This window comes from Anomaloglossus baeobatrachus, chromosome 6 (assembly GCF_048569485.1).
Source record: "Anomaloglossus baeobatrachus isolate aAnoBae1 chromosome 6, aAnoBae1.hap1, whole genome shotgun sequence".
Lineage (NCBI taxonomy): Eukaryota > Metazoa > Chordata > Amphibia > Anura > Aromobatidae > Anomaloglossus > Anomaloglossus baeobatrachus.
This window is the reverse complement of record NC_134358.1, coordinates 489,423,385-489,438,129: the sequence shown is the minus strand read 5'-3', so window position 1 is coordinate 489,438,129 and position 14,745 is coordinate 489,423,385. Positions and strand designations below refer to the sequence as shown.

At 52.2% G+C, this 14,745-nt stretch overlaps 1 protein-coding gene across 2 annotated transcripts in view; it reads left to right on the top strand.

Moving 5' to 3' along the window:
• Positions 1–14,745, top strand: part of PLCD1 (phospholipase C delta 1) — a 170,587-nt gene that overhangs the window by 143,017 nt on the left and 12,825 nt on the right. For both annotated transcript variants that reach the window (XM_075315396.1, XM_075315395.1), the window contains exons 9-11: positions 12,364–12,531; positions 12,636–12,792; positions 13,790–13,906. In XM_075315396.1, the coding sequence (XP_075171511.1) occupies positions 12,364–12,531; positions 12,636–12,792; positions 13,790–13,906 (442 nt within the window). The remainder of the gene's footprint in view (positions 1–12,363; positions 12,532–12,635; positions 12,793–13,789; positions 13,907–14,745) is intronic.

The window sequence follows — 14,745 nt, the reverse complement described above, 5'->3', positions numbered from 1 at the left end:
CTTTAATTTTTCACTCAACTACAAGCATTTGTATAACGGAGTACATTCAATTTTAGGTTTCTTTCATTCTGGGCCTTCAATGTGCATCCAAGGTTTCATTCGGGTGGATTGCCTCACCGAAACCTCACATGTTAAAAAAAAAAAATGGAAACCTTTTCTTCAGCGCTCTATTGGGAGACCCAGACGATTGGGGTATAGCTACTGCCCTCCGGAGGCCACACAAAGCACTACACTAAAAAGTGCAAGGCCCCTCCCCCTCTGGCTATACCCCCCCGTGGTATCACGGGTTCTCCAGTTTTTAGCTTTGTGTGCGAAGGAGGTCAGACATCCACGCATAGCTCCACAGATTTTAGTCAGCAGTAGCTGCTGACTATTTCGGATGGAAGAAAAGAGGACACATATAGTGTCCCCAGCATGCTCCCTTCTCACCCCTGGATGGTGTTGTAAGGTTGAGGTACCTATTGCTGGTACGGAGGCTGGAGCCCACATGCTGCTTTCCTTCCACATCCCCCTGAGGGGCTCTGAGGAAGTGGGATCCTGCCGGCCTCAAAGCTCTGACGCCGGGCTCCATCCACAGACCCATTTGAACCTGCTGGATGTGGAGCTGGAGTACCGTTCAGGGACATGGCCCTGCACCATTACAGGTACTCTGTGTCCCCGTACACACAGGCACAGCACACTCCAGACTTGCTGGGTGTGCTAGTGCGCCGGGGACAGTAAAGGGTTACAGTCACTGCAGCTTTGCTGAGTGACTTTGTGTTTTGGGAACTACCGCGCCGGACGCTCTGGGAGCGGCGGCGCGGCTGGGACTTGTAGTTCGCCGGGGACTGGGCGCCGACCGCGCTTTTACGGCGGCGGCGCTTATAACTCCAGTCCCCGGCTTCTGCGGCCTAGTGCCGCTTCGTTCCCGCCCCCTCCCTGTCACTCAGGGAAGGGGACAGACGCTGAGCAATCAGCAGCGCCGAGGGCTGGAGCCTTATTTACATGCTCCAGCCCTCTCACTGCACACTGTCGGACGCCGGATTCCCGCTCTGCCTTGGGGGCACGCCCACGGCCCGCCCCTACTCACACGAGCTGGGGAAGAAGCCGGCAGCCATTACTGCAGAGCTCGGGGCACCAAGGCAGGACAGTGGCGATCATACACCCGCTTATAGGCGGGCGGTAAGAGGCACATATAGTGCTGACCACGATATAACTGCAGTGTATACATGTGTTGTTTTTAACTACATAGGTCGCTATATGCCCGCTTGGGGAGCGACACATCAGCAGCAGGAAAGCAGGTGTGCTAGAGCACAGGCTTTCTAGGCTGCTTGTTTTGCACGACTGAGGTGTTCATTTGTGTTTATGCTGATATGCTATACATTGCACTGTACAGTCGCTAGTCTTAGCTATTGGAATGACTAGACTACAGCAGCAGAAAACCAAGGGTGCTGGGGCACAGGTTTTTTTCTATGCTGCTTGTATTGCATGGGCTGCAGTGTGCTTTTGTACTTTATGCTTGTATGCTATACATTGCACTGTACGGTCACCATTCTTGGCTATATACTTCTAGATGGCTAGTCGGCAGCGGCAAAAAAGCAACACAGTTTTCAGTGCTGTTTTTACTACATGGGATGCTGTTCATGACACCGTCCCATTGTGTGCATGCTCCCCTGTAGCACGTCGTCTGCCGGGGTCTCTAGCACTTCGTCTGCCGGGGCTCTACTAGTTGTGGCCAAAGAAACCTCCTGTCAACCCTGTCCATGGACAGGGACGGAGTAGTCATAATATAGAGACTTGCACCCATGGGCAATCTACTTGAACAAAAGGCAGCTCTTCAGGGCTTTGATACTGACATCGCTCTCAATCCGGATACACCGGGTGGTAACGCCATACGGAATGATCCTATACCGTCCACCAATGGAAGGTTGGATCTTTCTCCCTCAGCTCCCCCAGTGGAGATAGGAGACGAACAGGAGAAGTTCCTTTTCAGTGTCTCACGCAGATATTGAGTATTTTTCTGGCCACGCTGACTTCAGAGAAGCAGTCCAGGAACACCACGCTTACCAGATAAGCGTCTTCTCCAAACGTTTTTAGGATACACGTTATCCCTTTTTTCCCCTGACGTGGTCAGCGCTGGACCCAGGGTCCAAAGGTGGATTCTCCAATCTCCAGGCTTGCATATAGAGCCATAGTTGCACTGGAGATGGGGCTTCACTTCAAGATGCTATTCACAGACAGATGGACTCTGGTTGAAATCTGTCTAGGAGGCTATCGGCGTGTCGGTTGCTCCGGCATCCACAGCCGTATTGGCAACCTAACCTTTTCTGCTGTTCTTGCGCAGCTGACCTTGAGCAGGGACATCTGTACCGCAGAGGCGTCCGTAACCCCGCAATGTCTGCACTGCGACTTACCCTGTTAATGCTGTCCTAAAAGTACAGTCGAGGTTTCGGTCCTTCCCAAGCTCCGGCAGGTCCCAATTGTCCTCCTGCAAAAGGGCTACAAAACCTCAGACGGGCTCAGATTCCGGCCGGGCTCAATCTCGCCCAAGGAAGGCGGTCGGAGGAACCGCTACCAAGGCGGTCTCCTCAGGACTCTCAGCTCTCTCTCTCTCTCTCCGCATCCGCGGTTGATGGCAGACTCCCCCGCCTTTGGCGACATTTAGCTGCCACAGGTCACAGACCGGTGGGTGACGGACATTGTGCTCACGTGCACAGGACAGTGTTCTGTTCTCGTCCTCCGACTCCATTCTTCAGAACGGCCCCACCTCTCCACCGAGCAGATGCCCTGCTGCAGGCGGTGGACGCTCTAGGAGCAGAAGGAGTGGTGATCCCTGTCCCCCCTCAGGAACGAGGGCGAGGGTTTGTACTCCAATCTCTTTGTGGCTCCAAAAATGGACGGTTCCTTCCGTCCTGTTCTGGTTCTGAAACTGCTCAACGAGCATGCGAACGCCAGGCGGTTCCGGATGGGATCCCTCCGATCCGTCATTGCCTCAATGTCTCGAGGAGACTTCCTTGCCTCAACAGACATCAAAGATGCCTATCTCCACGTGCCAATTGCTACGGAGCACCAACGTTTTTTACGTTTTGTGATAGGAGACGAACATCTTCTGTTCGTAGCTCTGCCATTCAGTCTGGCGACAGCCCCACGGGTGGGCACCAAGGTCATGGCAGCAGTGGTAGCAGTCTTGCACTTTCACGGACACCCGGTGATTCCGTACTTGGACGATCTACTCGTCAAAGCAACCTCCCTCGAGGCATGCCAACGCAGCCTGAATGTTACGCTGGAGACTCTCCAGACTTTCGGGTGGATCATCAATTTGGCAAGGTCAAATCTGTCTCCGACTCAATCACTAACGTATCTCGGCATGGAGTTTCATACTCTATCAGCCATAGTGAAGCTTCCGCTGAACCAGCAGCGTTCACTGCGGACAGAGGTGCAGTCTCTCCTTCAAGGCCAGTCGCACCCCTTAAGGCGCCTCATGCACTTCCTAAGGAAGATGGTGGCAGCCATCGAGGCAGTTCTCTTTGCGCAGTTTCATCTGCGCCAACGGCAATGGGACATTCTCCGCCAATGGGATGGGCAGTCAACCTCCCTGGACGGGAAGTCTCCCTTTCCCTGACGGCCGAGGACTCTCTGCAATAGTGGCTTATTCCCACCTCATTGCCATAGCCCCCATCCTGGGCAGTGGTCACGACAGATACGAGTCTGTCAGGGTGGGGAGCAGTTTGTCTCCGCCACATGGCTCAGGGGACGTGGACTCAGCAGGAGTCCACCCTTCAGTTCGATGTGCTGGAAATCGGGGCAGGGTATCTTACCCTATTAGCTTTCCAAAAGTGGCTAGAAGGGAGCAGATCCGAATCCAGTCGGACATCTCCACAGCGGTGGCATACATCAACCACCAAGGAGGGACACGCAGTCAGCAGCCTTCCAGGAAGTCCGGCGAATCCTCATGTGGGTGGAGGACACAGCATCCACCATATCCGCAGTTCACATCCCGGGCGTAGAAAACTGGGAAGCAGGCTTCCTCAGTCGCCAGGGCATGGACGCGGGGGAATGGTCCCTTCACCCGGACGTGTTTCAGGAAATCTGTTGCCGCTGGGGGGAGGGCCGGACGTCGACCTAATGGCGTCTCGGCACACCAACAAGGTCCCGGCATTTATGGCACGATCGCGCGATCACAGAGCTCTGGCGGCAGACGCCTTAGTGCAAGATTGGTCGTAGTTCCGGCTCACATATGTGTTTCCACCTCTGGCACTCTTGCCCAGAGTACTGCGCAAAAATCAGATCCGATTGCAGCCGCGTCATACTCGTCGCACCAGACTGGCCGAGGAGATCGTGGTACCCGGATCTGTGGCATCTCACGGTCGGCCGACCGGGGTCACTACCAGACCGACCAGACTTACTGTCTCAAGGGCCGTTTTCTCCATCGGAATTCTGCGGCCCTGAACCTGACTGTGTGGCTTGTGTGTCCTGGATCCTAGCGTCTTCAGGATTATCCCAAGGGGTCGTTGCCACCATGAGACAGGCTAGGAAGCCCACGTCTGCTAAGATCTACCACAGAACGTGGAAGGTTTTCTTAATCTGGTGCTCTACTCAGGGAGTGTCTCCCTGGCCATTTGCATTGCCTATCTTTCTTTCCTTCCTACAATAGGAGTTAGAAAAGGGCTTGTCGCTAGACTCCCTCAAAGGGCAAGTCTCAGCACTATCCGTGTTTTTTCAGAAGCGTCTAGCACGTCTTTCTAAGGTGCGCACGTTCCCGCAGGGGGTTTGTCATATCGTACCCCCGTACAAGCGGCCGTTGGATCCATGGGATCTGAACAGGGTTCTAGTTGCTCTCCAGAAGCCGCCTTTCGAGCCTCTGAAGGAAGTTGCCTTTTCTCGCCTGTCACAGAAGGTGGCGTTTCTCGTTGCGATCACATCGCTTCGGCGAGTGTCTGAGCTGGCAGCTCTGTCATCCAAGGCTCCCTTCCTGGTGTTTCACCAGGACAAGGTAGTGCTGCGCATCATTCCGGAGTTTCTCCCTAAGGTAGTATCCTCGTTTCATCTTAATCAGGATATCTCCTTACCGTCCTTTTGCACTCATCCGGTTCACCGGTATGAGAATGATTTACGTTTGCTAGATCTGGTGAGAGCACTCAGAATCTACATTTCACGCACGGCGCCCGTACGCCGTTCCGATGCTCTTGTCGCTGGTACGCGCAAGAGGTTGCAGGCTTCTAAAGCCACCCTGGCTCGATGGATCAAAGAACCAATTCTGGAAGCCTACCGTTTTGCAGGGCTTCCGGTTCTTTCAGGGCTGAAAGCCCATTCAACCAGAGCCGTGAGTGCGTCCTGGGCGCTACGACACCAGGCTTCGGCTCAACAGGTGTGCCAGGCAGCTACCTGGTCGAGTCTGCACACTTTCACCAAACATTATCAGGTGCATACCTATTCTTCGGCGGATGCCAGCTTAGGTAGAAGAGTCCTGCAGGCGGCAGTGACATCCCCGTAGGGGAGGGCTGTTTTGCAGCTCTAACATGAGGTATCTCTTTACCCACCCAGGGACAGCTTTTGGACGTCCCAATCGTCTGGGTCTCCCAATAGAGCGCTGAAGAAGAAGGGAATTTTGTTACTTACCTTAAATTCCTTTTCTTCTAGCTCTTATTGGGAGACCCAGCACCCGCCCTGTTGTCCTTCGGGATTTCTTGGTTGTTTGCGGGTACACATGTTGTTCATGTTGAACGGTTTTTCAGTTCTCCGACGTTATTCGGAGTTAATTTGTTTAAACCAGTTATTGGCTTCCTCCTTCTTGCTTTGGCACTAAAACTGGAGAACCCGTGATACCACGGGGGGGTATAGCCAGAGGGGGAGGGGCCTTGCACTTTTTAGTGTAGTGCTTTGTGTGGCCTCCGGAGGGCAGTAGCTATACCCCAATCGTCTGGGTCTCCCAATAAGAGCTAGAAGAAAAGGAATTTACGGTAAGTAACAAAATTCCCTTCTTTTCTTTGTCGCTCCATTGGGAGACACAGACAATTGAATGTATAGCTTCTGCCTCCGGAGGCCACACAAAGTATTACACTTTAAAAAGTGTAACCCCTCCCCTCTGCCTATACACCCTCCCGTGCATCACGGGCTCATCAGTTTTTATGCTTTGTGTTGAAGGAGGCACACATTCACTCAAGCTCCCATTTTAGTCACCAGCAGCTGCTGATTGTATCGGATGGAAGAAAAGAGGGCCCCCAACAGGGCCCCCGGCATGCTCCCTTCTCACCCCACTAAGTCGGCGGTGCTGTTAAGGTTGAGGTACCCATTGCGGGTACAAAGGCTGGAGCCACATGCCGTTTTTCCTTCCCCATCCCTTAGAGGCTCTGGGAGAAGTGGGATCCTAACCGGTCACCATTCACTGGGACCGGGCTCCCTCCGCAGCCCCAAGGGGAATCTGCCGGACAGGAGACTGGGTATCATCAGGGACAGGCCCTGCATCTAAAAGGTACTCTGTGTCCCCTTGGGGACGGTGCATGGAGCGCCTGTGTCACAGACGCTGCAGCGGCTGCTGTTTTTTTGTGACGACCGGGACTACCGCGCCGACCGCGCCTGTTTGCCGGCCGCGTTATTAACTTTAGTCCCCGCTTCATGCGGCCTAGTACCATAACTCCCGCCCTCGGGCCTGCCAGTCAGGGGTAAGGGCGGGACGGTCGACTGGACGTCGGCAGTGAGGGCTGGAGCATACTTAGGTGTCCTCCTCCCCCCTCACTGATCACTGTGGGGCACCAGATTCCCGCACTTTATTAGTCACCGCCCACGGCTCCCTCCTCCCCTGAGAGCTCCGGCAGCCATTTTTACAATCACTTCTGCCGGTGGAGGATTTCAGAACGAGCTCTGCAGCTCTGGGAGGCCCAGGCAGGGAATCTGGTGGACACACAACCGCTTTGGGCGGTCGGTAAGCCACACCGGTTACCCGGTGCTGGCCCCCCTAGGGTGCCGAAGTGTGTATGTATATATGTATGTATATATATATGTATGTATATATGTATGTATATATGTATATATGTATGTATATATGTATGTATGTATGTATATATATATATATATATATATATATATATATATATATATATATATATATTTGTATACATTTTCTCTGTTCGGCCGCATTGTTTTGCTTTTGGCTATATACCCTCAGTGATCACTCTCAGAGCAGAGGAGACAACAGCATGTCGTCCGCAAAGAGCAAGGGTGCCAAGACACAGGGTTATTTTGCAACCTGTACCTCTTGTGCGGCTATGTTACCTGCAGGTTCCACCTACCCTCACTGTGAGCAATGCTCGGCCCCTGTGGCACTCACTCAGCCGGAGCCTCGGGCACTGGTGGGACCCTCGGCTCAGGTAGAACCGCCGGCTTCCACTGTCCAGGTGGCAGGGACAGAGTTTGCAGTTTTGGCTGAGAAACTCTCTGAGTCGCTTTCACAATCCATGGCTCAGTCTATGGACAGATGGTCTGCTAAGATACTAGAAGCCTTGCAGTCCAGATCGGTACTTACACAGGCCCCGGGCACTGTGAGTTCATCGCCCCCAGGCCCCTCTCGGTCTGCGCAGCAGAGTGCTCCTGGGGTGACACCTAGGTCCCACGGGGAGGACTCCGACACGGACCGCAGTCCCAGACCGGCTAAGCGGGCTCGCTGGGAACCTTCCCCGACTTCATCACGCTGTTCGGGGTCTCAGCTTGAGGACTCTCTGGAGGATGAAGCGGAGGTCGCAGCTCAGGGCTCTGATCCTGACGTTGCTCTCAATCTTGATACACCTGAAGGGGACGCCATAGTAAATGACCTTATAGCGTCCATCAACCAGGTGCTAGATCTTTCTCCCCCAAATCCACCTATAGAGGAGTCGGCTTCGCAGCAGGAGAAACACCAGTTTAGGTTTCCCAAACGTACACGGAGTGCGTTTTTCGATCACTCTAACTTCAGAGATGCTGTCCAGAAGCACAGAGCATTTCCGGACAAGCGCTTTACTAAGCGCCTTAATGACACACGTTACCCCTTCCCCCCTGACGTAGTTAAGGGTTGGGCTCAGTGTCCCAAGGTGGATCCTCCAGTCTCTAGACTGGCGGCTAGATCCGTAGTATCAGTGGCAGATGGTTCATCGCTCAAGGATGCCACTGACAGGCAGATAGAGCTCCTGATGAAATCCATCTATGAAGCCATAGGCGCGTCTTTTGCCCCGGCCTTTGCAGCCGTGTGGGCACTCCAAGCTATCTCAGCTTGTCTGTCTGAGATTAATGCGGTCACACGTACCTCTGCTCCGCAAGTTGCGTCTTTGACTTCGCAGGCGTCGGTATTTTCATCCTACGCCATGAATGCCGTCCTGGACTCTGCGAGCCGTACAGCGGTAGCGTCCGCCAATTCGGTGGCAGTCCGCAGGGCCATGTGGCTACGCGAATGGAAGGCAGACTCTGCTTCCAAGAAGTTCTTAACCGGTTTGCCATTTTCTGGCGACCGTTTGTTTGGCGAGCGATTGGATGAAATTATTAAACAATCCAAGGGAAAGGACTCGTCCTTACCCCAGTCCAAACCAAACAGACCTCAGGAACGAAAAATTCAATCGAGGTTTCGGTCCTTTCGGCCCTCAGCCAGGTCCCAATCCTCCACGTCCAACAGGCCAGAGAAGGGCCAGAGGAACTCTTCTGCATGGCGGTCTAAGTCACGTCCTCCAAAGACCGCCGGAGGAACCGTCTCCAAGGCGGCCTCCTCATGACTTTCGGCCTCCCCAAACCGCATCCTCGGTCGGTGGCAGGCTCTCCCGCATTTGCGACGCCTGGTGGCCACATGTCCAAGACCGATGGGTGAGAGACATTCTGTCTCACGGTTACAGGATAGAGCTCAGCTCTCGTCCTCCGACTCGTTTCTTCAGAACATCTCCGCCCCCCGAGCGAGCCGATGGACTTTTTCAGGCGGTGAACACTCTGAAGGCAGAAGGAGTTGTGATCCCCGTTCCCCTTCAAGAACGTGGTCGCGGTTTTTACTCCAACTTGTTCGTGGTGCCAAAAAAGGACGGATCATTCCGTCCCGTTCTGGACCTCAAACTGCTCAACAGACACGTGAGAACCAGACGGTTTCGGATGGAATCTCTCCGCTCTGTCATTGCTTCGATGTCCCAAGGAGACTTCCTAGCATCAATCGACATCAGGGATGCTTATCTCCATGTGCCGATTGCACCAGAGCATCAACGCTTCCTGCGTTTCGCCATCGGGGACGAACACCTTCAGTTTGTGGCACTGCCTTTCGGCCTGGCGACACCCCCACGGGTCTTCACCAAGGTCATGGCATCCGTGGTGGCGGTCCTACACTCTCAGGGCCACTCGGTGATCCCTTACTTAGACGATCTCCTAGTCAAGGCACCCTCCCGGGTGGCATGTCAACACAGCCTGACCATTGCTCTGGAGACTCTCCAGAGGTTCGGGTGGATCATCAATTTCCCAAAGTCAAAATTGACACCGACCCAATCACTGACTTACCTCGGGATGGAGTTTCATACTCTCTCAGCGATAGTCAAGCTTCCGCTGGACAAACAGCGTTCGCTGCAGACAGGGGTGCACTCTCTTCTTCGGGCCCAGTCACACCCCTTGAGGCGCCTCATGCACTTCCTAGGGAAGATGGTGGCAGCAATGGAGGCAGTTCCCTTTGCGCAGTTTCATCTGCGCCCACTTCAATGGGACATTCTCCGCAAATGGGACAGGACGTCGACGTCCCTAGACAGGAACGTCTCTCTTTCACTGGCAGCCAAAACCTCTCTTCAGTGGTGGCTTCTTTCCACTTCTTTGTCGAAGGGAAAATCCTTCCTGCCCCCATCCTGGGCTGTGGTCACGACGGACGCGAGTCTGTCAGGGTGGGGAGCGGTCTTTCTCCACCACAGGGCTCAGGGAACCTGGACTCCGACAGAGTCCTCCCTTCAGATCAATGTTCTGGAGATAAGGGCAGTGTATCTAGCCCTAAAGGCATTCCATCGGTGGCTGGAGGGCAGGCAGATCCGCATACAGTCGGACAACGCCACGGCGGTCGCGTACATCAACCACCAGGGCGGCACACGCAGTCGTCAAGCCTTCCAAGAAGTTCGGCGGATTCTGCTGTGGGCGGAAGCCACAGCCTCCACCATCTCCGCAGTTCACATCCCGGGCGTAGAGAACTGGGAAGCAGACTTTCTCAGTCGCCAGGGCATGGACGCAGGGGAATGGTCTCTTCACCCGGACGTGTTTCAAGAGATCTGTTGCCGCTGGGGAACTCCGGACGTCGACCTCATGGCGTCTCGGCAGAACAACAAAGTCCCAGCATTCATGGCACGGTCTCAAGATCACAGAGCTCTGGCGGCGGACGCATTAGTTCAGGATTGGTCGCAGTTTCGACTGCCTTATGTATTTCCTCCTCTGGCACTGCTGCCCAGAGTGTTACGCAAGATCAGGTCCGACTGCCGCCGCGCCATCCTCGTCGCTCCAGACTGGCCGAAGAGGTCGTGGTACCCGGATCTGTGGCACCTCACGGTGGGTCAACCGTGGGCATTCCCAGACCGCCCAGACTTGCTGTCTCAAGGGCCTTTTTTCCATCTGAATTCTGCGGCCCTCAACCTGACTATGTGGCCATTGAGTCCTGGCTCCTAGCGTCCTCAGGGTTATCTCAAGATGTCATTGCCACTATGAGACAGGCCAGGAAACCATCGTCCGCCAAGATCTATCACAGGTCTTGGAGGATCTTCTTATCCTGGTGCTCTGATAAGGGGTTTTCTCCCTTGCCCTTTGCCTTACCCACTTTTCTTTCATTCCTTCAATCAGGAATGGACAAGGGTTTGTCTCTCGGCTCTCTCAAGGGACAAGTATCGGCGCTATCCGTATTTTTTCAAAAGCGTCTAGCCAGGCTTCCGCAGGTCCGCACGTTCCTGCAGGGAGTTTGCCACATAGTCCCACCTTACAAGCGTCCGCTGGAACCCTGGGATCTTAACAGGGTGCTAACGGCTCTTCAGAAACCACCTTTCGAGCCGCTGCGGGATGTCTCTTTGTCACGTCTTTCGCAGAAGGTGGCATTTCTAGTGGCAGTTACATCACTCCGTAGAGTGTCGGAGCTGGCAGCGCTGTCATGCAAAGCCCCCTTCCTGGTTTTTCACCAGGATAAGGTGGTTCTGCGTCCGGTCCCGGAATTTCTCCCTAAGGTGGTATCCCCTTTTCATCTCAATCAGGATATCTCCTTACCTTCTTTTTGCCCTCATCCAGTTCACCAATGTGAAAAGGATTTGCACTTGTTAGATCTCGTGAGAGCACTCCGGCTCTACGTGTCTCGCACGGCGCCCCTGCGCCGTTCTGATGCGCTCTTTGTCCTTGTCGCTGGCCAGCGTAAGGGGTCGCAGGCTTCCAAGTCAACCTTGGCTCGGTGGATCAAGGAACCGATTCTTGAAGCCTACCGTTCTTCTGGGCTTCCGATTCCCTTAGGGCTGAAAGCCCATTCTACCAGAGCCGTGGGGGCATCCTGGGCATTGCGGCACCGGGCTACGGCTCAGCAGGTGTGTCAGGCGGCTACCTGGTCTAGTCTGCACACTTTCACGAAACACTATCAGGTGCATGCCTATGCTTCGGCAGATGCCAGCCTAGGTAGGCGAGTCCTTCAGGCGGCGGTTGCCCACCTGTAAGAGGGGGCTGTTTTTCGGCTCTTTTTATCGAGGTATTCTTTTACCCACCCAGGGACTGCTTTTGGACGTCCCAATTGTCTGGGTCTCCCAATGGAGCGACAAAGAAGAAGGGAATTTTGATTACTTACCGTAAATTCCTTTTCTTCTAGCTCCTATTGGGAGACCCAGCACCCGCCCCTGTTCCCTTCGGGCTGTTGTTCTTTTGTTTACACATGTTGTTCATGTTGAATTGTTCTTTTGGTTCATGGTTTCAGTTCTCCGAACATCCTTCGGATTGAATTTACCTTAGACCAATTTATAAGTTTCCTCCTTCCTGCTTTTGCACCAAAACTGATGAGCCCGTGATGCACGGGAGGGTGTATAGGCAGAGGGGAGGGGTTACACTTTTTAAAGTGTAATACTTTGTGTGGCCTCCGGAGGCAGAAGCTATACACCCAATTGTCTGGGTCTCCCAATAGGAGCTAGAAGAAAAGGAATTTACGGTAAGTAAACAAAATTCCCTTCTTTATTTAGCGGATGTCTTTGTATGGGATAGCGCAGCCTGCTGGATTATTTGACACCGCAAAGTAAAACAGATGCCCCATTGTATAGTGATCGCCCCCTTCTGGTGTATGGAGGTGTATGGATTTGGATAATGTACGTGTCACGAGTTGTATTCGCTTTATTATCAGTATAATTTATCAACACGTTGGTTTCTATGAACTCATATTTTACTGTGCTTCATTTTTAACAGCAACTAAAAGGGAAAATCCTAGTGAAAGGAAAAAAGCTCAACTCTCTGGAAGACAGCGTAGCCGAAACCGAAAGCAGCGAGGAGGCGTACGATGTGTCTGATGAGGATGAAGCTGCAGAAATGGAGGATGAGTCTGTCAAGTCTAAAGTCCATGCCAAGAAAGGCGCAGTAAGTAGTATTAGAGGAAAAAAATTGGGTTTTTTTGTACTTTATTATTAAGTTTATAAAAATAAGGTGCTTGTACTACATACTTATATTTATTTATACCCAAGGGTGCAACGCTAAAGCTTGCCAAGGAGCTGTCCGACACAGTGATATACTGTAAGAGTGTGCACTTTCGTGGCTTTGACTATGCAGCAGAGCATCAGTCATTTAACGAGATGTCCTCGCTCACGGAGAGCAAAGCTCTGAAACTGGCCAACGAGTCAGGTAAGACTGGTGGTCTCTGATATACGGGCATTATTATGGAGGGATCAGCTCATCTTGTGGACCAAATAGTGGTTTACTTGGAAATAAGGGACGTTTAACATCCACCTGCTACCATTTTTTTTTTTTTTAATTGGCAGAAATTGACCTGTGCTACAGATTTTAAATGGGTGGTCCACTACTCAGCATTAGTGGCCACATTGACGTAAAGCTCATAGAGAAGGCTTTTCTCAAATACCTTGTGTAGAAAATTCTGCCTCTAAGTGGCGCTCTTGCGGTCCGCTCATTCCCATCACGTGACCCCCGGGACTCTGTGACCTCAGAGATCCGGTGATGTGACATCAACATTAAGTTGACCCGACACCACCGAGCCCGGCCCCAGTCTGGCTGAGTGACTGGACTTTGGGCAGAGTTTCACCGCTCGTCACAGCCCATCATCATTCCTGCTTGCGGCGCTCTGCAGCGAAGGAGCGCGCGCGCCAGATGCTGGACTGTGACGAGCTGTGAAACTCTACCCACTCTACCCGCCTCGAATATTTTTGGATCAACTGTAAATTGACGTGACATCACCAGATCTCAGAGGTCACGGAGCCCGGGGATGACGTGATGGGGGATGAGTGGACCGCAAAAGCGCTGCTCAGAGTCAGAATGTACTACACAAGGTATTTGAGAAAAGCCTTCTCTATGAGCTTTACATCAATGTTTGGCCAGTAATGCTGAGCAGTGGACCACCCCTTTAAAGAGCACAACATGTCCATTATTTTTTTTTTTTTTACCACTGATTTCACCCGTTTTGATGTGACAAGGGTTATATTTGTGATGAATCAACAACAAAATCATTATGCAGATTTTGCTAGTGATTTGCAGTGGAAAACTCCGCCATGTGTAGACACAGGTTTACTTAGTTCTCTGATATTCTAATTATGGTCTGTATTTTTGTAATTCCGGTGATTGCAGATCCTTCTAATCTTGCGTGTTATTTTTTTTTACCCCCATAAAGGAACCAATTTTATTCGCCATAATTCCAGGCAGCTGACCAGAATTTATCCTGACGGCATGAGAACAGACTCCTCCAACTACAGTGCTGTGGACATGTGGAACGTGGGCTGTCAGATAGGTGAGTGCGTCCTACTGACTCTTTGGTGGTATTTTCTCTCACCGCTAGTCTTCAGTAAAATTAATTGAGCAGCTATTGAAAACCTGCAGGCGGGGTATCTGTAGATTATTGTGGCAGCCTGGGACATAGAGGAAATCGTATTCTCATTACATTGGGGGCCCTCTGAGATTACAGGGGCTCTCCAGTCACTTCATATGAGATGTGAATGTTCATTTATGTCTCCAGGGCTCTGAGTTCTCTGGTAAGTCCTACACATTCAATTTTTTTGTATTTTTATTTTTACATTGGATATCTGGCTATTCACTACCTCTTGGGGGTCTGATCTTGCAGCTGTTTTACTCCTTTTCACCTGTCTCCTCTCTTGGGAAAAGAGCAGTTAAAGAGCTTTAAAAGCATTGTCCAACACCTCTCATTTCTATATCGTGAGTTTAAAAACGCGGTTGCACATTTGGTGGGACAGTTGTTGAAGGCATGGATTGTAAATTTATTAACAGGACATGATTACAGTATCCTCCTGATGCCCAACAGTTTCCCTGTCAACTGTCCAGATCAACATTCAGCCGTGCTTCATAACACCCATTGCGGAAATGGGAGGTGCAGTATAGCCTGTATAACATACAACAAGATCACACTGCACAGGCACATTGCCATCAAAGACCTTTTCTCCTCTCCTATTAGGGCGCGAGCACAATCAGTGTTCACACCATTTTGGACTCAGCAAGCTACAGCTGCGTCCAAAACACTGCAATGTAGAGTACAAGCACAGTGGATGGGATTTGTAGGAAGCCCATGCCGACTGTGCGTGTGCAGCCTGCAGCAAAAACTGACCTGTGGTGCGT